The 23,322-nt window shown below is 36.8% G+C and overlaps 1 protein-coding gene across 3 annotated transcripts in view; it reads right to left on the bottom strand.

Annotated features, from left to right (window-relative positions):
• Positions 1-21,204, bottom strand: part of specc1lb (sperm antigen with calponin homology and coiled-coil domains 1-like b) — a 64,442-nt gene extending 43,238 nt beyond the window's left edge. For 2 of the 3 annotated variants that reach the window (XM_056446146.1, XM_056446147.1), the window contains exons 1-9: positions 9,395-9,452; positions 8,958-9,138; positions 8,684-8,828; positions 6,935-8,577; positions 6,029-6,236; positions 4,688-4,761; positions 3,417-3,592; positions 1,167-1,330; positions 503-618 (exon numbers count right to left, since the gene is read on the bottom strand). In XM_056446146.1, the coding sequence (XP_056302121.1) occupies positions 503-618; positions 1,167-1,330; positions 3,417-3,592; positions 4,688-4,761; positions 6,029-6,236; positions 6,935-8,577; positions 8,684-8,828; positions 8,958-9,138; positions 9,395-9,432 (2,745 nt within the window). In that variant the 5' untranslated portion in view covers positions 9,433-9,452. Of the gene's footprint in view, positions 1-502; positions 619-1,166; positions 1,331-3,416; positions 3,593-4,687; positions 4,762-6,028; positions 6,237-6,934; positions 8,578-8,683; positions 8,829-8,957; positions 9,139-9,394; positions 9,453-21,022 lie in introns of those variants that run through there. The other variant, XM_056446148.1, reaches the window with a different exon arrangement.
• Between the last annotated feature and the right edge of the window lie 2,118 nt (positions 21,205-23,322).

Genomic DNA, 23,322 nt, shown 5'->3' with positions numbered 1-23,322 from the left:
TTTTACTGCATTCAAACAAAACAGATTTATTAAATGGATACATTTATTAAAATAACTTTTTAGTCACTGAACGAATTTAATTGTATTATCTTTCTATTTCTAAATCTAAGCAGAATATTGCAAAAGAGCTACAATATTTCAACTACATTTTATGTATTTTTTGTTTGATTTCTGTCTTGATTTTTTCTTCTTTTTAAATTTTTTATTTCATATTTTCCTCTAACATAAATTTGTCTCAGTACTGACTTATCTAATGTATATGCAAAATATAATATTGCATAGAATTTTATAGAATCTATTAATTTAAAAGATTTAGAGGGGTTTACTCATACATGCTGAGCACTGTGTATACTTTAGTCTCTATTAACATTCTGGATTTTACTCTTTTCTTTTGACATCACGTTTTCATTTTCAAGTAATTTTGCTTTTTTTTTTTAAAGTGCTTTTGACATTTTATTCGTTTTAAATTCCATCCATCTTGATTATTATCAATCGTGCATACTTGTATAGGGGAGACGGCAGCAGCTGGAGGGGTTTTGACTGGACTGGGACTCAGGGGTGTTCTGGAAATCACAGTAGCAGTAGCAACAGCAGCAGTCGGACTGCCTTGAACAGGACCTGAACAGAGACGCACAGATACATGAACACAAAGGAGAAGTGACGCAATTGCTGATTTGAATTGCTCAGGCAAGATCTTAGCAAAGGTAGGTAACCTATAACCTACTGGTTACCAACCTAGATCTATCAAAAACTTTTCTCAAAAAGTTATTCTGCTGCTTGTTTAAAATGAGTTGAAACAACACAATTCCTGTGATTGTTTTGAGACAACTTAACAAATTCAAGTGGTTTGAACATAAAACAGTTAAGTTAACTTAAGAAATTTGTGTTGGAACAACATGGATGAATTGTGTGGAACCCTGCATTTCTGGCAGTGTAAAAAACAACAGGATACACCAACCCAAATATGATCATGCATATGTTCACGCTTTATTTTACTGGTTTCTAACATATTTCTAAATATCTTATTCAGTGTTCAACAGAAAAAAGAAACTCTTTACACTTGGGAAGGAGAGTAAATAGTGAGTACATTCTCATTTCACTATCTGAACTATCTGGAATTGGAATTGTTATCGAGTGTCTGCACGGATCAGCATGTGTTTGCAAACCTTGTGAGGCGCTGTCGAAGCTCTTAATGAGTGTTTTGACAGTGGGTGAAGGTTCAGAGGAAGTGGAGGAACGTCGACTCAGGCCCATTCCCTGCCTCAGCGCAGCCAGATCCCTCTCCACGGCATTCATATAATTATACACACGGCCACGCTCCTCATCCTGCCTGTAACACAACACAACACACACTTAAATCACCTGCATATGCAAATATTTGCACACACAAAAACATAAATCATTCAGTCATGCATTCTGTGTCAACATCCCACATTTACACTGGCTTGTAAATACTTAACAAGGTCACTCTGTACAATAAGGTTTCATTAGTTAATACATTTACAAAGATGAACTAATAATGATCAATACATGTACAGCATTTATTAATGATAGTTCAACATGTACTAATCCATAATTATGGTGGCTTGAGAAAGCCAACACGCTGTTATATTACTTAAACGTATTATTCTTCCGTCTTCTTAGACTATTTTAAGGTCACATCTCCTCCTAGACCGTTCATACTACAACCACCAAACTAACTCCAAACTTCACAACTATACTGAATTAAGTTGCTATATCTTTTCCAACTCTTCCGACTAACGGTTTTCCGAAAACTGACCCGGAAAATTTTGAAAAGTCTCTTTGACTAAACATTGGACCAAACTTTGTGACCTCATAACTTTGCGCCAGACTGTCATACAGACATAAGGTTGGGCTTTAACCCAGACTACCAGTCTGCCAATCACTGCTGACCTTTCAACTTACTAGCCACACCCTAGCAACCACTTACAGCACCCTAGCAACTGTCCCATAGACTTCCATTGTAAAAACTGCCATTGACTTTACATTGGACATATTAACAACACACCAATTCATACTAACAATATACTAATCCATACTAGAAACATACTAACAACATACTAACATACTAAAAACATGCTAATCCATACTTAAATGCATGCTAACATGCTAGTTTATAATAGAAACATGCTAACAACATGCTAATTCATCATAGAAACATACTAATCAAGAAGCATACTAATATACCAATTCATACTAAAAACATCCTAACGAACAAAAGAATTCATACTACAACCAATTTATGTTAGCAATTGCCTAGCAACTACTCAGAACACCTTAGTAACCACTCAGGACACCCTAGCAACCACCTAGCAACACCTTAGCAATAACCTAGAACACCTTAGTAACTGCCTAGCAACACCTTAGCAACCACCTAGCAACACCTTAGTAACTGAATAGCAACACCTTAGCAACCACCTAGCAACACCTTAGCAACCACTCAGGACACCTTAGCAATGCTTTAGCAACCGCCTAGCAACCACTCAGAACACCCTAGCAACAACCTAGATCACCTTAGCAACCGCCTAGCAAAATCTTAGCAAATACCTATCCACGCCTTAGCAACCACTCAAAACACCATAGCAACCACCTAGCAATGACCTAGAACACCTTATCAACCACCTAACACCTTAGCAGCCACCTAACAATGCTTTCGCAACCACCTAGCAACAACTCAGAACACCTTAGCAACCGCCTAGCAACATCTTAGCAACCACATAAAACACCCTAGCAATGCCTTAGCAACTACACAGAACACCCTAGCAACCACATAGCAACAACTAAGCAACCACCTAGCAACCACTCAGAATACCCTAGCAACACCTTAACAACTGGTCAAAAAACTATGGCTACGCCTTAGCAACCACTCAGAACACCCTAGCAACTGCCTAGCAATACCTTAGCAACCACTTAGAACACCCTAGCAACGGCTTAGCAACCATTCAGAACAACCTAGCAACCACTTAGCAACACCTTAGCTACCACTCAGAACACCCTATCACCCACCTAGCGAGAAACATGCCAATCCATACTAGAAACATGCTAAGATCCAGTATATGTGCTTACCTATGCCAACTCTTAAAAACTACTTTAATTATTTAAACATTAAAACTACTTCAAACTTTCAGACGAGGCTTTCTTAAGCTACCATAAAGTTGGTCTACAAACTTCACTTTTCTAGTTAACATTTAGAGTCATGCTTGTTAGCATTAGTTAATGAGCAGTGAGTAAACATGAACTAATAATGATGGACTGTATTTTCATAAACCAATGTTAACAGACGTGAATAAATACAGTAATAAACGCACTGTTCACTGTTTGTTCATGTTCATAAGTGCATTAACTAATACAGCCTTATTGTAAAGTGTGACCATTGACACTACATCTCCTCTTACTTCCGGCTCTTCAGCTCCTCCAGCTCTTTGTTCATTTTCTCATTTTTCTCTTGAGCCTCTTGTAAGCGGCGCCGCAGGTCTCCGATCTCCTCCTGAGCTTCGGTCTTGATGTCGTTGGCGATGATGACGGCTGTTTGCAGGTCTGCTTGAAACTGACGCCATTCTGCCGATTCCTCCTGTGAGATACAGACGTCATTTATGTGAGGAATCATGGAGATCTTTGCTTGTGTGAAAGGTCATAAATACAGCTAGCGCACAGTGTTATTCAGGGTTTAAAATCTTCAATTTAAAGGTCGAGTGAAATTTTGAAAAAAATGGGCTAATAATATTGACCTTAAAACGGCTTTTAAAAAAAATAAAAACTGCTTTTATTCTAGCCAAAATAAAACAAATAAGACTTTCTCCAGAAACAAAAATATTATCAGACATACTGTGAAAATGTCCTTGCTCTGTTAAACACTCTGTTATTCTTTAAGTATACAATTAATCAATGCTAGTAAATCTACTTAAAAATAGGTTTTATTTGTCAATCAATACAATCAAAAGTCTGGCAATTTGATTCCACATTTGGAGTGGTGGTCTTTTTCTGTCTTTCACGGCTTCAACCACAATATTTTTAGCCACGCCCCCCCTTACAGATTCTGCAATGAGGGAATGATGCATAAAAAAGCCCCGCCCCCTACTCAATATTCCATTTAATTTGGAAGTACACTGAAATAAAACTGTCAGCAATTTCTGGTTCACAATGATAAAACAAAAACAGCACCCCCAAAGCATAAAAGAATTTCAGTTATCATATTCAGTTCAGCTAAAGACGTTGTCATACATGGGCTACGACAGACATAACCATATATTGTCACTTACAAAAGTGCATATATGCACACATATCAATCAGTAGAGTGAGAGGTATTTGTTGCTTGTGCCGATATTTAGAACTGTATAAACAGATCCTATGAATTTATTACAGTTCTTTAATTTGCCCTTTACTGTAGGTTAATCTTTCTAGTTCAATATGACATGCTAAATCTTACAACCAGTGTTCAATGGATTTACTTTCTACATTCTTCCAGTGGAACGCAATCAATTGTCTTGCAATACCAAGACACAGGTCAACCAAGTTTGATAACATGATAATGACAAACTTACAGGAAATAAACCCAAAGCATGTATTTGAGGGGTAACTGGGATTACTTTTGAAATAATTAATAGGATTATTTTCATAAATCATATAAGCACAGTGCAAAGTCTGCAAATAAAACGGACAAATGTACCCGCAGTTTTCGATGAAGAACTTTAATCTCCTTCTCCATGTCGTATTTTTGATCATGAAGCTTTTTGATGGAATCTGTGGGGAAACAATGAGCAGAAATAAATACAGATTTATAAAGAAAGCTAATTAATGTGCTGCTAAAATATTAGTTTAAAATTAATTATATTATTTAGTTAGATTTGACATTGAAATATGATGGATTTGTTTTTGTATTATGGTATCCAAAATGACCATGCCAATACAGTACTCTGAAATTGAAACTCAAGCTAATGTCAAGATAGCTCAATGATGCCTCTATGTGGACAGAAGCCTGCACAACAAGATATTGAATTTGTTCAAATTTTAAATCAAACATTTTATGAACAATTTTAGCTTGAGGTCTATGTTAGATTAGGCACCTTTGTCTATGTATATGCAAAAATGTATAGTTTTCTGAAGAAAATGGGAATGGTGCTGAGAAATATTTCCAGCGTGTGCCAAAACTATATTATCAAAACTGCAAAAACATTTATTTTGATAATCAATTAACATTGATTGTCATCACTTTTGAAAATATTAAACCTAAAAATGATTATTTACAATACAAATAACTACATTTAGGCAACGTGGTGGAACAGTGGGTATTGCCATCGCCCCACAGCAAGAAGGTCGCTGATTCGAGCCTCGGCTGGGTCAGTTGGCATTTCTGTGTGGTGTTTGCATGTTCTCCCCGTGTTCCATGTGCTCCTGTTTCCCCCAAAAGTCCAAAGACATGCGCTATAGGTGAATTGGGTAAGGTAAATTGTCCGTAGTGTACGAGTGTGAATGAGAGTGTATGAGTGTTTCCCAGTGATGGGTTGCGGCTGGAAGGGCGTCCACTGCATAAAACATATGCTGGATAAGTTGGCGGTTCATTCCATTGTGGTGACCCCGGATTAATAAAAGGACTAAGCCAAAAGAAATGAATGAATGAATTACTACATTTACCACAAGAAAAAGGGATAGCAGAGACACCTGAATAAAACGATTTAACATACTTCTAATTTACAGCAGAAAACCAAGTTGTCATTCTAATTGAAAGCCACACTGGCACTATTTTTCATGTGGCATGACTATATATTAGCTGTGCATTTACTTTATTATTAAGAAGAAATAATATACTAATTATTAATACATTCATATCAGTGCCACACTTAGAAATTGCATCCACAATGTTGTTGTACAGTTTTTAGCGCCCCTCTGGTCAAACTATGTAATTGCAGGCCCTTAAGTTAGACCATGTCACATGTCACTTAACAGAAAAATTATATATATATATAATATATATATATCATTTTGCATGTGTTTGGAAAAAGTGACTTACTCTCCAGGTCAGAAATGATGAGGTTATCATGGAGCTTGACAGCACGATGCTGTTCGACTTCATCCTCCAGCTCAAAAATGGTCTCCTTCATGTCAGCGATCTCGGTGTCCTTCTCCTCCAGCTCAGAACACTGCTGCTCCAATAGCCTCTTCTGCTCTGCTAACTGCGACTGGACGTCATCCCGAAATGCCCGAAACTCGTCCTCAAGCTTTAGTTAACACAAGGGCATGTTAGATGTTGGAAAACGAACAGATCAGAGCATTGCTAAAATTAAAATAGATGCAAATTAAACAGCCCTGGCATTGCAATACTAAGGTGATATGGGTGGTAAAGCAAGTTAAGCTGAAGATGTGCACTCTTGAAATATATAGAAATGTATTTTACCTTCAAAAAGTAATATGCTAATTCTATGCTAAGACACTAACCCTATGTCTAAATACACTTACTTTACTAGTAAGCAAAAAACATTGTTTCTGAATTAATAGTATTCATAAAATAGTAATTGAAAGGTAGGGGCACACCAAAATGAAAAATGACTGATACTATAATGGTTTAATATAGCCACTGTATATAGCCACTGATATAATAATAGTAACAGAATACCAAATACTTGTACAAAATAATACAAAAAAGCCAATGGCTATTGGCTTCCAAAACTCTTCAAAATATTTTTTGGGAAATACTGTAGCTTTAAAGATCTACACTAATTTTTAAATCAGATTCAATGATCTATGCTATGCTAAGCTAAAAGTGTTCCCACCAGAACCAGAGATATACTGAATAGATAAAATTAAAAAAAAGTCAACTGTTGAACTCTGGGTGACTTGTAAAAGAGGCCTATTTCCAAAAAGCATCGAGCGTTCCTTTAGTGCCAGCAAAGGTATACATTTTCTAAGTGTGTTTCACCTTGCTAATTGCCTCCTGGAGCTGGGCAGCTTCACAGCGTGTGTGCCCAAGTTCTTCTTGTAACTGAGCTGCTTTGGCCTCTGCTCGCTCTTTATCTAGTCTCTCGCTGTCCAGCAGGTGGCGTATGTCCGTCTTATCCCCTGCATTGTGGATGGAGAGGAGCTGGGCCACTCTCTGCCTCTCTTGCTCAAGCTGGATTCTACAGCGCTTCAGCTCCACCTGCTCCCCTTCGGATAGCATTCTTAATGCCTCCAACTCTGCTTTGGCAACTGCTCGCTCCCTCCGCTCTATTTCCACAGCTCTTTCTGCCATATGAACACGCTCTTTCAATGCCGCCATGAGGCCTTGGGATTCTGCATTTTCATGTTCTGCCATCTTTAGGGCACTGCTTAGTTGTTGCTGCACTCCCAGAAGTTGCTCCCGCTCAAAACGCGAGCCCTCGTTCAGCTCAGCATAGCGCCTCTCCAGCTCTATATAGCGCCCACTTTTGGCATCTTCATCATCCTTGGCATAGGCCACACGATGCTCATCAAGAAGTCCACGAAAGTACTCCAGTTGTCTTCCGTATAGTTCCAGACGCTCCCCTTGCTGACAGAGGGAGTCGACCAGAATGGCACGCTCCTCGCCTAGACGTTCATTCTCTGTGCTCAGCTCTTGCGTGATCTGCTGCAGATCTGCAAGCTCCTGCAGGGTGGCCTGGAGTTCTTCTGACGTGCTGTGTTGGTTTTCCTCCATTTGATGGATTCGCTCAGTCAAGCAGGCCACAGAAACCTCACTGGTGTTCCCACTGCTGCCTCTACGGGAATGTTCCCGGCTCGGCAGCCCACCTTCTGATTCAGAAGATGATCCACAACCTGATGGTGCATCTAGAGCATCATCGCTGGAGGTGATCGGCTGGTAGGCCTCACTGCACTCACTGTCTACTGCATCAGGAGAGCCTAAATGTCTTTGTTCTGACAGCAGGTCCTCTGTAGAGCCTTGAGCAGAGCCTTCTGCAGAGGATGCACGTATACCACCCCGTAAACTTTCACTGTGTCCTCCGCTACTGCTATCGCCGCCAACGACATGCTCAGGACTCAGAGACAGGCAGCGCAGACTTTTCTCAGGGCTGTCTAGACGTTGCTCCAGAGAGAAACCTAGTGCATTAAGGCGATCCTTTAGCATCCGGTTTTCACTTTTCAACATATTTAACTCATCAAGGATACCCTGGTTCTGGTCTTGAAGGAGGAGTAGAGTAGACTCCACATCTGTGGCACTGATAACCTCTTTCTCTGGAGGCTGCATGGTCGTCTCTTGAGACACTTGTTCTGGATCAGGAGCCTCAAGTTCTTCCAAGCCAAGCTGAGTTCTCATGCCTCGAAGTTCAGAGCGAAGATGAAGGATTTCCAGGTCTTTGCTCTTGGCTAAACCAAGAAGGTCATTCACTTGACACTCAAGAACTGCTTTATGGTTTATCTGGCTGTCTGAGCGAGATTTGCTCATTTTTGACTCAGAGTCAGGTAAGGTACGACACCGTGAACGCTTTTGAGGCATGGTATCGGTGGTTTTTTTGGCAACACTGGTTCTGGATCGTTCTCGCAAGTTATCTCTAGTCAAGCCTGGCTCCTTAGACACGGATGACGTTGCACGTCTTCCTGAAAGACCTGTAAAAGCAGAAACATGTCCATGAATGTATAACTATATAAGACATTTCATTATCAAAAAACCTCATCCTGAATATGCTAGAACCAAGGCAATGCCTATTACTACCTGAACTGGTCTTGGACCTGGTCTCAGTGCTGCTGGTGATCTGAGAGGAGGATCCTCTCTTGTTTCTAGCAGTAGTGTTACTGTTGCTAGCAGAAACAGATCCACTTCCTGCGCTCACCGCTGGAAGATCATCACTGCTCTTCGCCTGGTTAGCAAGCAAAAAATTTAAGTTAATGATCTGCTACAGACAAATTAAATTCAGCATTCTTAGCTGGCACTCGGTTCAACATGCTTTGAAACAAACGTTTCTGATTCCTCAGAATAAAACTGTTACCTTAGAAAGTGGAGCTGAACTCTGGGTTTTATTTGTCATCTTTCCTCCTGTGCCCATATTGCTGCTTCCCTCTGATCTGCCTGGGGCTTTAGTGCCCACTGAGGTCCTGGAGGTGGCGGCCGTGGGCTTGGTCGCCTTTTTCATGCTTGGTTCCAAGTTCTTGATACATTTACAGCGTAATCTATATAAAAGAAAGCAGATGATGAATTTTTTGGATAAGCTGTATTGAATGGATTTAAACAAAAAAGTACTGAAGATTACTTTAAATGCCTAACTCAGAAAAAAAAAAACAATGCTAAAATAAGTTTATGAACATGTCATGCTTATTGCTAAGTAAACCCAGCCACAGTAAAAAATATACATCACAAAAACATTGCTGCCACTCTTTGTCCTGCAGCATTTAATCATGCCCAGCTTAAATCAAGATATCTCATTACCTTACTCCAGCACTGGTTATTTTCCTCGGGGAACACATTTTGTACAAGGCTATGGTTTTGCTTGGAGGCAGTTGGAATGTAACATTACAGTCCCGGAGGACCCTATTTATGCAGCTTCACACACACTGTAAACTCAGACACTTTAGGAGGAAAACAGTCATTGGCCACAGTTTGAAGGCACACAACACTGTGTGATTGGAGGAGGCTCAGAAGAGGATGTAACTGCATTTCTTATCACATCATCATGGGTGGAGGCCAGGCCCGTTGGAAGGGCAGACCAACTCCGTCTAGCCTTAAAAGGCTTTAATAGTCCAGAGCAGCAGTGCTAGGCATGAGGCTAGAAAAAAACACCACAGCTATACGCAGTAGAAGAAACTCCTAGCTGTTTGAAAAATGAAAATTGGTTATGTGTGTGAACATGTTTCTCTTCAACTGTCCTTAAAGAGACGGTTCACCCAAAAATAAAAACCCGGTCATCATTTAATCCCCCTTCATTTGTTTAAAACCAATTTAGATTTTATATCTTCTGCTAAACACAAAGACATTATTTTGAAGAATGCCGGTTGAAGTTACCCATTATCTTCCGTAGTATTTGTTTTTCCTTCTATGCAAGTCAATGGGTACCATCAACTGGCATTTTTCTTAGGGATGCACAATATATCGGTGACCATATCGTTATCGGCCGAGAAATGCTATTTTTAATGTTATGGTTTTCACTCCGATGTCAAAATAAGGCCGATATATTTAAGCCGATAGACACCATAATTGTACAGAACTACCTGCCTTGTGCAATGTGTGGGTCGAACTTATTCAGACTTGTCCAGTTCACTATAACGCAGCTTTCCTCACATTGTTTATTCCTTCAAAGTCCATCCTTTCTTAGTGTGGAATTGCTGTGCATTTATAACTCAGTAAGTAACCATATTCCTTATCATTATAGATATGTTTGATAAAGTGGCATTGTGTATTTTGTTTTAAATCACCTCCGGAATAAATATTACACGTGTAAACATAATAGCAGCGATGCACACAAGCTTGTTTGTAATTTAATATGATTATTTGTTATTATCAACACGTTGCTTGCCATGTGTTGCAGATGCAAGATTGTTTTCGGTTTGATCAGCACATTTATAATGATTATAACGAGTGCATGTGATGGCTATTACCAAGCACACACAAAGTGAGCCGACAGAGCCTTCACGGCACCCCAAACAGCAGCAAGGGAGACGTATGCCAGTCACTGAATCCAGCATAGGGGTTCTCAACTGTCTGCCACATTCGGTGTTTATATTATGCACTGTGTTTGTCAAAGTCATCTGTGCTCAATGCTCAGGTGCTGTATCAAAATCTGACTCCGGGGACAAATCTGACTCTGCTTCGCTTGTATGCGCATCACACAGCGCCTGCAGTTAAAGTTTCCAACTCACAGCGGTTAATCATTAACCTTTCATCGATCATTTTTCCCACAATTGACAGCAAGAACAAACATAGAAGTGTTGTCTAATTGAGAAGCAGCACCTACATGTGTTCAAAAGAATCTAAAACGCCAAATGTGCCGCATTTTCTGAAGTAAAACATACTATCTGTACTTAGCTTTTTCGCTTGTACGGTGGCTCTGAACGGTCAAAACACCTCTTACACATTTCTAAATATTGTAACACGTTTTATGTAAGAACATTTGAGCTGGTTTCAGTTCTTAGCTCTTTCATTTTCATTTCATTTAAAATATATATATTTTACTTGTTTGTTAATGAAGTTGTTATTTAACCTATTATTTTTATGCAACAGTCAAGTTGAATGTTAATTTGCTATGCGAAAAAAGGAAATCAGTTATTTTTGGCATGCTGATTTACATAGTCATGAATATTTCTATATTATCACCTTGGAATTTTGAAATTATAGCTTTTTTGCTTTGAGTAGGCTATTCAGTTTATAAGATCAGTTCAAACTTTTTAAAAAGTTTTTAAAATAAAATACGTTTTTTTTACTGTAAAAATAAATAAATAACATTTTTAAATATTTATCTTCATCTGCTAAAATATTGGTTATCGGCCTCCAAATCTTAAGAATTATTGGTTATCGATATCGGCCAAAAAAATCTATAGGTGCATCCCTAATTTTTCTAAATATCTTTTTTTGTGTTCAACAGAAGGAACTCATAAGGTTTAAAACATTTAAATACAGTAAAGAAATTTGAAATGGACATTGAAGACGAGTGTACAAATAAGATTCAAGAATGAATCTACGCTATTGTATTTATTTATTTAACATGAGACTGATTGCTGTGACGCTCCAGGGACAAGACGAGTCTTCGCTAAGGCCATCTTTCAGCCTCTGCCGCTGAGACTGCAGCTCTGCACAAGACGTCTGGCCAGCGGAGAAATTAAAATGATCGTGCCCAACTGAGTCTGGTTTCTCTCAAGGTTTTTATTCCCTTTACTTTTGCCAATTAGTGAAGTTTTTTTCCCTCTCCGCTGTCGTCATTGGCTTGCATGGTTCGGGATCTGTAGAGCTGCGCATCGTTGGATTTGCTCTTCAGTGTTTGGACTCTCAGTAGTGATTATAAACCACACTGAACTGAGCTAAACTGAACTGAACTTAAACACTGAAAACTGAACTACACTGTACCAATTTACTATGACCTTTTATGTGAAGCTGCTTTGATACAATCTACATTGTAAAAGCGCTATACAAATAAAGGTGAATTGAAATATTTATTCATCTATGATGGTAAAGTATCCATAGAACTAGGACTTCAGAACAAATGTGGTTAAAACAGGAAATCTGAATAACAGCACATGTTCTAGAAATGAAGATGCCTTTGAATGCTCAGACGGCTAGTGAAGTGAACTCTGACTTTTTTCTCGCCCCTATGACCTCTCTTTGCAAATCAAAACTACAGCGGTTTGGTACCTTTGATGGCAAACAGATGAGGCATGCCCTGATAGACACCAGCATAAACGCCCCTATTTCCCCCACAAGCCTTTTAAGTTGATATGTTTGAACAGGAGTCAAAACAAAAAGCACCACACCCAACTCACAACCCCAATGCTTACTGAAAGAAAAGGCGCATAAACCAAACCTGATGCTTCTGTAAAAATGTAACCATATTATATCTTTTAAAAAGATAAAGTGTCCATGAGAATTTCTTAAAAAGCATTAGCAATCAAGCTGAGCATTGTGGTAATTATCAACAAGCAGATCTTGGAAAGATTAAAATCATTTTAAAAAATGTAATTGGACAAGCCCAGAGGGAAAGAGAAGACACACTCCAGTTCTTCAGCAGAGTGGAGTTAGTAGCCCGAGTTAAGTTCCCACTGGAAAGGTCATTGCAGCCAACTCTCTATCAAACCCAAAACATTCCACCCAGACTTCATTTTAACAGCTACTGGGCATTCGCACATATCCGAGAGTGCTGAACCGCAGCGCCACAACACTTCAACACACAGACATATCAATCAACACACTTCTAAAAATGATTCAAACAAAGCGTCAAACATGTGGGACCACACAAGCAAATTCATATCGGGTAACAGGACAAACTCTGCAATCTCCAGAGGAATCTGTGCTCAGAGTCCAAACTCTAAATTGGGTCCTAAAAATAAAAACAAGATTGAATATTTTAGTTTACATTCACTTCATGAAAAAAAAAAAAAAAAAGAGCACGGGCAATGCCCATTCGGGAGGGAGCTTTTGAGGATTGGGTTCAGTTTCTTTTTCAAATCAGCTCAAACTATGCTGAGGATTTGTGTCTCTCTCAATGTCAATGGGGTTAAGGGTCATTTGACATCCAGAAAGCAGCAACTCAGCGCCTATTCAGAAGGTTGTCTACAACACAGATGTCCAAATAAATACAAATCATGCATAGAAAAGTAAAGAGGTGAATCTATATGGCTGGTTTTAGTCATGGATAAATATGTTATAAGTATATTAGGATAAGCATGACAAAAAAACTTCCAGTAAATGACAACGGTTTGCTCAACTATATATTCAAACTACGGTTGGGTACCGATGGCCAATAGACATCAAGATGTTGAGCTGGCGTCGCAATCCTCCACCCCTCCCCTGACGCAAACCCGGTCGCAAAAAATACACACTTTCATTTACAGGTCCCGTTTACACTAATAAATCTTGGTTTTAAAAAAAGGTCATTTTAGAACGGAAACAATCCACATCCCCACTGGTGTTTCATCTAGCATTTGTGAATAGCCCTCTGTCCACACTATATGGCTGAAAATGCACATCACGTGACCACACGGACTGTCATGAGCTCGTTTGAGCTCCAGGTAGCCAGCGGGTGCTTTGAGCACAAAACCCCAGAGAGCAGTGCACTTCAGACAGATTATCAAGGATGTACCGCTGGACCACGTCTTATTATAGTTGTTAAATGTGATATTTAATTAATCTCTATCTAATGACTTTCTGGTCTTTTGAATCAATCTGGTAACGCGTCACAGCATCAGTACACTGCTTTAATCTTTTGCTTTCACACTTGTACTTAGTAATTTTAGTGAACACCTCAGATACTGTTGGTTGGTTCCTGTTTTTTGTGCACCTTTTTTACAAACCAATTTTGTAGAAGCCATTATAAAGACACAGATCGCTCGGCCTATTCACGCCAGAGTCCTGTGGAAAAAGTTATTGACAGGTGGTAATTTGTGTGTAACTTATCTTTACTCATTTATTCATGATTTGATTACTTATGATTTGACAACCCTAGTTCAAACTATTAAATTCAAAACAGCAGATTAGTAACCAACCAAATAGGAGTCTTTATGAATGAATCATTGCATCAAAGGCTCACTTGATTCTTTCAAAAACAGATTAATTCAGGAACAAACCACCACAGTGTTGCACAAATGTTGCGTTCCAGATTAGCTTGGAACCCGTTTTGGAACTTTCTGTTTTATAGGACAGACAATTTTGTGTCTATATAACTTACTCAGTATTAACTTAAAATTGCTGCATAAAATCCATGTCACGATTGCATTCACCCTCACATGCTGACATTCTGAAAAGCAGTACTTAAAATAGCTTTACCGCACAATAAATTATAATAATACCTTACATTTATATAGCACTTTTCTAGACACTCAAAGCACTTTACATTGGGGGAATCTCCTCATACACCACCAGTGTGCAGCATCCACCTGGATGACGCGACGGCAGCCATACCGCACACCAGCTGACTGGTGGAGAGGAGAAAGAGTGATGAAGCTAATTATGATATGGGGATGGTTAGGAGGCCATGATGGACAGAGGCCAGATTTAACCAGGATGCCGGGGTTAAACCCCTACTTTTTTTCAAAGGAAATCCTGGGATTTTTAACAACCACATTGAGTCGGGGCCTCAGTTAAACGTCTCAACCCAAAGACGACGCTCACTGAGCAGTATAGAGTCCCCTTCACTATACTGGGGCGTTACAATCCACACAGACCGCAGGTTGAGTGCCCCTGCTGGCCTCACTAACACCACTTCCGGCAGCAAGCTAGCTTTCCCATGTGGTCTCCCATCCAGGTACTGACCTGCAGGCCTGCTTAGCTTCAGTGGGTGACCATGTGAGAGTTGCAGAGAGCTAGTTGCCGGCTAGCTAAAAAAAAATAAAAAATACTAAAGTAAAAATACGTTTTGACCGTCAAGACGCTTTTTGTGAACTCAGTGACATATTACAGATTGTTAAAATAATATGATCAGATTATAGTATAATTAATAAATATTGCATATGCATTTAGTAGATGCTACACTTTTGTACATAAAGGGTAGATCCTAGTACCAAAAACGATCCATTCAAGGTACCTAAAGTGTCCATTTTATATCTTAAATGTACATATTAGCACTTAAGGCTTAAAATGTACATTTTGAAAGGGTACAGCCCCAGTGACAGCTTTTATACATCTATATCTGATAGAGTATATATATACTTGGTGCAAATAAGACTTCATGGCTTTGTTTTAACTGTGGTCAAATTGAAAGAAACAATTTGTGATGATGCATTAAGTCTGTGCAACATGGTGGAAAGTCATCTGGCCCTTGTGTGGCGTATAGGATGAGAGGATCTTTCCAGCGCGGTGGCTAAGAAAAATAAATGGTCCATCTCTTTGGAATACACAAAAGCAATGTGTCAAAAGAGACATAAAAACTAGCAAACCTGAAATAACCAAAAGCTTCAAACTCAAGAAAAGCAGATGTTGTTTAGTCAAGGGACATTCATGTGGTAAAGACATTGGTCTGTTACCTCTTGCTCTGAAACTTGAATAGACCACAGCAAGTGAAGTTCAGTCTTTTTTTACAACTTTAAAAGGACCGCACAGGGAATAATACGAAGCTTTTGTAAAACTAAAAAAAGATTTGATTCTCTCGAGAGGGAATTCAAGCCTAAGAGAACAATCCAGGAATCTCTAATGGCCTGGTAAACAGTGACCACAGTCCTGACCTGCTGACGCTCAACCGTTTGATATGCAAAACAGGTGAGATGGCCCTGTAAAGTTCAAGGGATTCAATTCCTCCAACATATCTAACCAAAAACTAATGAATTCAGTGGCAAGATTATCCTTCAGGCTATTTCAGACTCACATCTAATGGAAATTCCTCACAGACCTGACACAGCAGCCGCTTGTTAATTGAGCATCAGTATGAAGACTGCTGGGAGGAGGAATGTGTTTGTTTGGACTCTTGATTGCACAAACACACAGCAATTATTTCAGCAGGACGCCTAAACCTGTAAATTAGCCTATTAACAACATTCCAAAAAAGCTCATACTTTGGAAACACTACTTTTAAAGGGTTTTTACCATTAAGTGAGACATCTGTTCAAACTGCTGCCCAGGGTTTGAGACATAAGAACTAAGCTACTAATAAGTAGTGTTCATTCAATAAAATTATTCCTCTGAGAGCTGCTAAAGTGCTTTAGAGGTACAACTAGGTCAGTGTCACTTGGCCTGGTCCACTGGGTATGGAGGCTGTCATTTCCTCCCATATCTGTTAAAAGCAATAGTAATTTTTTATATATTGACTAAAACATGACAAATATGCATGCAGACAAGCCAAACATTACAGATTTGTATGTAAAACCAGCCATTAAAATGTTTCCTGGACTACTACGGCGGATTAATATATATATATATATATATATTTCACATGTAGAGTAATCCTAAACTTGTAACAATCACAGAGAGATTGCCTCTCGGGTCCTTCAAATCACATGTATGAAAGCATTTAGGCTTTCCTGTAAAATATAATGGTGACGGAAGAAGTTGTGGTAGACTATTTGGGATGTGGTGGGTTTTTAGGTTATTAAAGGTTTTTTCTGTCACTACTTGTTTAGCCTGCATTAATGCATTCAGTGTAACCTGCACGACTAATCATTATAAGATCGGGATCTCAACAACCTTGCAACAGAAATTATAAACGATGGTGATTTGCATATGTTTATTAATCTTGAAAAATTTAGTCTTAAAAATTTAGAGTTAGTTATGAAGTTACAAACAGTCAAATACCACATAAGTAATGGGTTAACAGTTTATAGTTTGGATTTAACCACTGATGTTTATGGTAAAGATTAAAATCATTGTCATATGCATTAACTTAATGATCAAAAATGAAAGTTAAAATGATTTATTATTAAAAATTATTTAACCAACAGGTCGCAACAACTAGCCATAAAAATATGTCACTGAATAATTCTTCAAAAAAAGTTAATCTAGCAATGAAACATGAAGTTGTTTGAATAACTGAATCATTTATTGAAAATGAGCCTAAAAATAAATATGGCTTGTACAAATTATAATGTTAGATTTCTACATTTAGCGTTATCAGGAAAGGTAGTAGTAATAGCAAATTTTTCACAGTACAATATTTTACTATTTATTTTCATTCAGCTGATTATGTCTTTATTTTATTTTAAATAAAATTACAGGTTCTAAGTTTTGTTTGTTAAAAACAAAAGTGTCGTGCAGTACTGTTTTTATAATAAATGGAAAGCAAATTAAATTTGTCTCCTCTCCTTTTTGGCTAATCTGTGTAAAAAAAAAAACCTAATGTGATCCAAAGTGTGAGATTTGTGATCCGTTACACCACTAAGAATCACATACATTTATTATCAAACCAAACAGGGTCAGTTATCATTTCAAAACTTCACTATTAACAAAGCGTCACACATTTTGAAAGCTCAACCCGTCATGCTGAATCTCAGATTTTAATATGTTTCACTAATGACCACTGAGAAAACTGTGGAAAGTGTCGAGTTCTGAATCTGAAAGCAATAACACTGACATATTAATCAGTTATGGACCAAGAAAAATATTCCTCAGGTGCAGATCCACTAAGGAAAAAAATGAAGAAAAATTCAGGCATTCAATCCAATTCATCAAAATGGTATTTCTTGGCAGAAATGCTCATTAAATAAAGTGAAGTAAAACAGATATTACAATAGCTTTTCCTGCAGCTGCATTAAAACAATAATTCCTATGGCGATCTCAATCAATTACTCAACCTTATGCTCTCACAGAGTTTGCCATTACCCATTTTCTCTACCCTAAAACACTCCCTGAAATGCTTTGGATGTCTGGGTGCACTGGGTTCACTGGAATGTGCTGCTGCCTGCTAGAATCAATTCAAACCAGCTCATCAAATGCCTTTATGGGAAGAAAAAAAGCTATGGATGCCATAGACTCAGCAGAGCCAAATCTGAACAGCAGTAAAGGAAAATCCTCTTGACATTTCAGACACATTCTTTTTGAAGATGAACTGTGAAATGGATTTTAAAATAATCCTTAGCTTTAATTTAATTAAGTGTACATGAAGTGGACGTAAAAACACTTTTGAGTAGTTGACACATCCTGATTATACAACAGAAAACTAATCAGCATCGTGTAAAATAGCATTAGACAATTATTAATATATCAGCAAACCTGTTGTAATAATAATAAAAATTATTATTTTTTTAAATCTACAGTACAAGTTTATATAAAAGTTATATTATTTGACAAAAACCAATTGATGTGGAATAGGAATAAAAAAATTATTAATTAAATAATTAAAATCCATTCATTCATTTATTTATTTACCTTCGGCTTAGTCTCTATTTCAGAGGTCGCCGCAACAGAATGAACCGCCAACTATTCCAGCTTATGTTTTTCATGCAGTGGATGCCCTTCTATTTGCAATCCAGTATTGGGAAACAAAATTAAATCACTTAAAAACAATAATAAATAAATCACATATTACATGGATAATTCACCCAAAAGTTCACAATACAGACCGTTGTGAATGTGCATTTGGCTGTGGATTAAAGGCAGTAATGTTATAAATGATATTCAATTTCTGACACAGATTGGTTTCAGATTGCTTGCTTTGTATATTTACTCTAATAATGCTGGATTATTTTAACCCAAATTTGGGTAAAATATGGACAAACCCCAAAACTGTGTTAAACATTCATTCATTCATTCATTTTCTTTCTTAGCTTAGTCGCTTTATTAATTAGGGGTTGCCACATTGGAATGAACCGCCAACTTATCCAGTATATGTTTTACACAAAGGATGCCCTTGGAGCTGCAACCCATAACTGGGAAACATCCATACATACTCATTCACACAGATACACTATAGACAATTTAACTGTATTCACCTGTACCGCATGTATTTGGACTGTGGAGGAAACCGGAGCACCCGGAGGAAACCAACGCGAACATGAGGAGAACATGCAAATTCCACACAGAAACACCAACTGACCCAGCAGTCATTCGAACCAGCGTCTATTCGAACCAGCGACCTTCTTGCTGTAAGGCGATTGTGCTACCCACTGCGCCACCATGCTCCCTGTGTTAAACATTGGCTTTTATTTTGTTTTTATTAACCAAGAGTATGTTTTATCCATATTTTACCCAATTTGGGTGGTCATAACACAGCAGGTTAGAGGGTATATTTTAGATATTTAGTAGTTGCCTTTTATGACCCACCAAGGACCAAAGTCAAAGCCAAAAATATATTTTGATGGTCTACTGAAGAAATAAAAAGGCTTCTACATCTTGGATGGCCTATAAGGCCAAGTAAATTAACACATTAAGGTAAAATTGGTTTTATATTTGCACATTTGTTCATTTAGTGGTCCCTATATTGTTTACCAATCTACTTTGAATAGTTGGTCTGAATTAGCATGTAAAACAACATTAGCACCATTTATTTTACTGTGAACAACGTTGTACCTAAACAATGTTGTACCTAAACCCAATAGCCATCAGGATCTAATATGATTTCACTATTTAGGATTTTCTAAGAATCCTTTCCAGAGAATATCTGAATGTCCAAAAATAAAACCATATCTGAATATCCAGAGAATACCTGAATGTCCAAATATAAAACCAACATTACCTAAATAATTAACACTAATATTTGGTTTTGGGTTACTTAACTATATAGTTACTTGTCATGCTAAAATACTATTTTGTCAAATACACCTAATAGATTTTACCACATAAAAGGCATATGTAACTTTTACGCATCAAAAAATGCAATGAAATATCAGTGTATCTATTTAGGAAATGTTTCATATGCATCTGAACTAATAATCAATAAGATACTGACACAGCTGCCATCTAGGCATGGGATAATAACCGTTTTCAAGGTATAACACGGTTTGGAAAGATCTTAAAACTGCCAACATTTTATGATACACCGTTCCTATGGTATGTGTACGACTTTTTTATTTGTCTTTTGTTTTTTAAGACAACAGTATCTCCAGCATAAAAGATATCCAAAGATGCTATTGTAAAGAAATCAGTGTTTTTGAAACTAATGAAAACAGCAAAAGTCAATGTTCCTTTGAATTACTTAGCCTGACATGTTTACTGCTCCAAAATATTTTAAATGTTTCTTAAAATAAAATACATTGTGTTCAAAAGGGGAAAAGTGTTTTTTTACCCAGACATTTAAAAAGAATATATTTTAGAGCAGTAATTACAAAACCGTAATATTTTTATCCAAAGTTATCATACCATCAGAATCTTATACCAGCTCATGTTTATTGCCATCATAGTTTCCATAAACAGACATAAAAGTTATATTGAGGTAAAGTTGGTTTTATAGTCACACATTTGGACTTTCTCCTTAATAATATATTTTCAGTATTCTTTGCTTTCTAAGTTGTGAAATCATGTTATAAGCCAATGACTTTTAAAGTTCAACATTGTTAACAGTCAAATAAACAGTGCTTATGTTGTTGTTGAGGTGATATTTTCATGTGATTTCAGGCTGAATATTACCAAACACCATGGTAAACAATATAGAGAGCATGCCAAAACTTGTCACTGAACGAATGTCCGAATATAAAACCAACTTTACCTCAATAAAAGTTATGAATCATCTTAAAGCACATGCAACATTACTTCCATCACCACATAAACTTGTCAAAGCGAAACCTCAACTATATAACTGAAATCAGTCGAAGACGGCGGCAGGATCGATACACTGTTATATTACAATTTATCACATTTCATTTAGGGAAAATAAAGTTGTAATATCTCTCGGTTGGCCTCTTTCCAGACAAAACTGACCACAATCCAGCCGGGACAACAATTGAGAAGAATAAGCGACATCGTTCGAGGACAATAACTTAAATGACATTTTACCTTGCGCTCCTCTGAGAACTTGTTTGGGATGTTTCCGAATGAATGCAAGTTTACGTATTCATTGCAGAAATTGAAATAAAATATTTAATGTTGTAAGTAAAACAAATCTCAGTTTCCCGACTCCCCGGCAGCGGAGTGATGCTTGTGTTTCCCAGTCCTCCTTCCGAGCCGAAACCAAACACGACGTGTGAAGCAGGAAACAATTTTCAGCCACGCCCTTTTTCAGTAAATTTATATATTTTACAAAATAAAAGTTTTGGACAAGACGCTTTTACAGAAAGGTGTGTTTTAAAATGGGAAAATAAATATTTGAATAAAGTGTTTGCATAAATTGTTGTTATTTGTAGCTATATGTAAATAGTTAGAAATAAATAAATAGTTAAATAGTTTGAAATAGTTTTTTTTTAAATCTACCAAAACCAGGGGCGGATTTAGTGATTTGGAATAAGCAATTCCAACCATGGGGCCCAAATGTCATAATATACCCCTTTGTATTTATTTATTTATTTATTTATTTTGCTGACTTTTCCACAGAAAAAAAGAAAATTACTAAAACTACTTTTCATCTGATTTGACTGCTAAACTGCTAGTAGGGGTGGGGGACAAATTTGCACAGATGTAATAATTAGGATATACTTTTATTTATTAGACCCTCAACTTTACTAAATATGAGAGAAAACGATGTTATGTATGTATGTATGTATGTATGTTATGGATGTTATGTATATATATATATATAATCGTTTTCTCTCATATTTAGTAAAGTTGAGGGTCTAATAAATAAAAGTATATCCTAATTATATATCTATAGAGAGAGAGAGAGAGAGAGAGAGAGAGAGAGAGAGAGAGAGAGAGAGAGAGAGAGAGAGAGAGAGAGAGAGAGAGGGAGAATTTATAGATATAATAAATTATTGATATTTATATAATTATTTTAAATAATTAACATAATAATTAAATTAAATTAACTTAAATAATTAATTATTTAAATAATTTATATTTCTATTGGGGGCCACCAAATTTCCTGGGGCCCTAAGCAGCCGCTTACCTCGATTATTACTGGTTAAATCCGGACCTGACTAAAACAAATGTTGTAGGCCATTTTCAAATTTAGATGACCCAGATTTCAAGACTACGGTCTACAAACTTTTCAGCAAGTCTACTCTGTAACTTTAGTGTTTAGTATTACTATTAATTAAAGACAAATGATCTATTTGTGTAGCTGTAGTTTAGAAATTACAATCTAGACATTCAAGCATAAATGAAAGTTAACCTAGTCTGACAATGGCGATCCTCTTAAAATATTCTGCATCATTGTAGCTATTTGAAAATCGAAATGCTAAATATTTATATTTACTCCTGATTTTTATTAGAGACAGGCCTATTTAAAAAAAAAAAAAAAAAAAAAAAAAAAACCTTTACCTTTAAAAACCCATCTTCTTCCTTATCCTTTATGATTTCTGTCTTCACAAAAGTATGGTGACGTATGTGTTAGAGGCCTCGGAGACGCGCACACGCACAGCCACGCGCTTTGTGTGTAATAATGGTCTTGGAATTAGGCAACATGAAAGAATAATGAGGTCAGTTAATGAATGAATTAATTTTGTGACCTTGTTGAAGTCATATCAGGTGAAATTTGTAATATGGCGTTTAATGTAATGACGAAGAGGACAGAACATTAAAGTGAATCAGGACTGGATTTGTTATAAAATGTATTTAAAATATGTGTAAAACTCTGGTTTTATTATGTATAATTTGAGTAATTGTTTTATTTAATAAACTGTGGATGATAGTTTTTGTGAACTAAAAAGATCAAAAGAGATACAATGTTTAAAAAAGCACAATGTATTTATTTCATTTCATTACTATTATTATTTTATTTTATTAAAAATTACAAATTTGTGCCATGTTTATATTTGTTTTTAGACAAAACAGCAGCATTAAGAAATCAATATGTTCAATCACAACATAAGAAAACATGTTTTCTGTCCAACAAACATTGCTGATGATTGCTCTGAATAGCAATATTTTTATTTGAAAATGATCAGAACTTTATAGAATTATATTAATATTACAATTTCATATATTACAAATTTATCCAAGGAGTTTATATTGTGATATTTTCAAAAAGATGCTGAAATTCAGCTTTTCCATCACATGTATAAATTACATTTAATATTGCAACATTAGTCATAATATTACTTTTCGCCCTGCATTTATTTATTTATTTATTTATTTATTTATTTATTTATTTATTTATTTATCAGATTTTTAAAATAAATGCAGCCAGGCTGAGCATGTAC

The sequence above is a fragment of the Danio aesculapii genome, chromosome 21 (assembly GCF_903798145.1).
Source record: "Danio aesculapii chromosome 21, fDanAes4.1, whole genome shotgun sequence".
Classification (NCBI taxonomy): Eukaryota; Metazoa; Chordata; class Actinopteri; order Cypriniformes; family Danionidae; genus Danio; species Danio aesculapii.
This window is presented reverse-complemented; position numbering and strand designations above follow the sequence as displayed.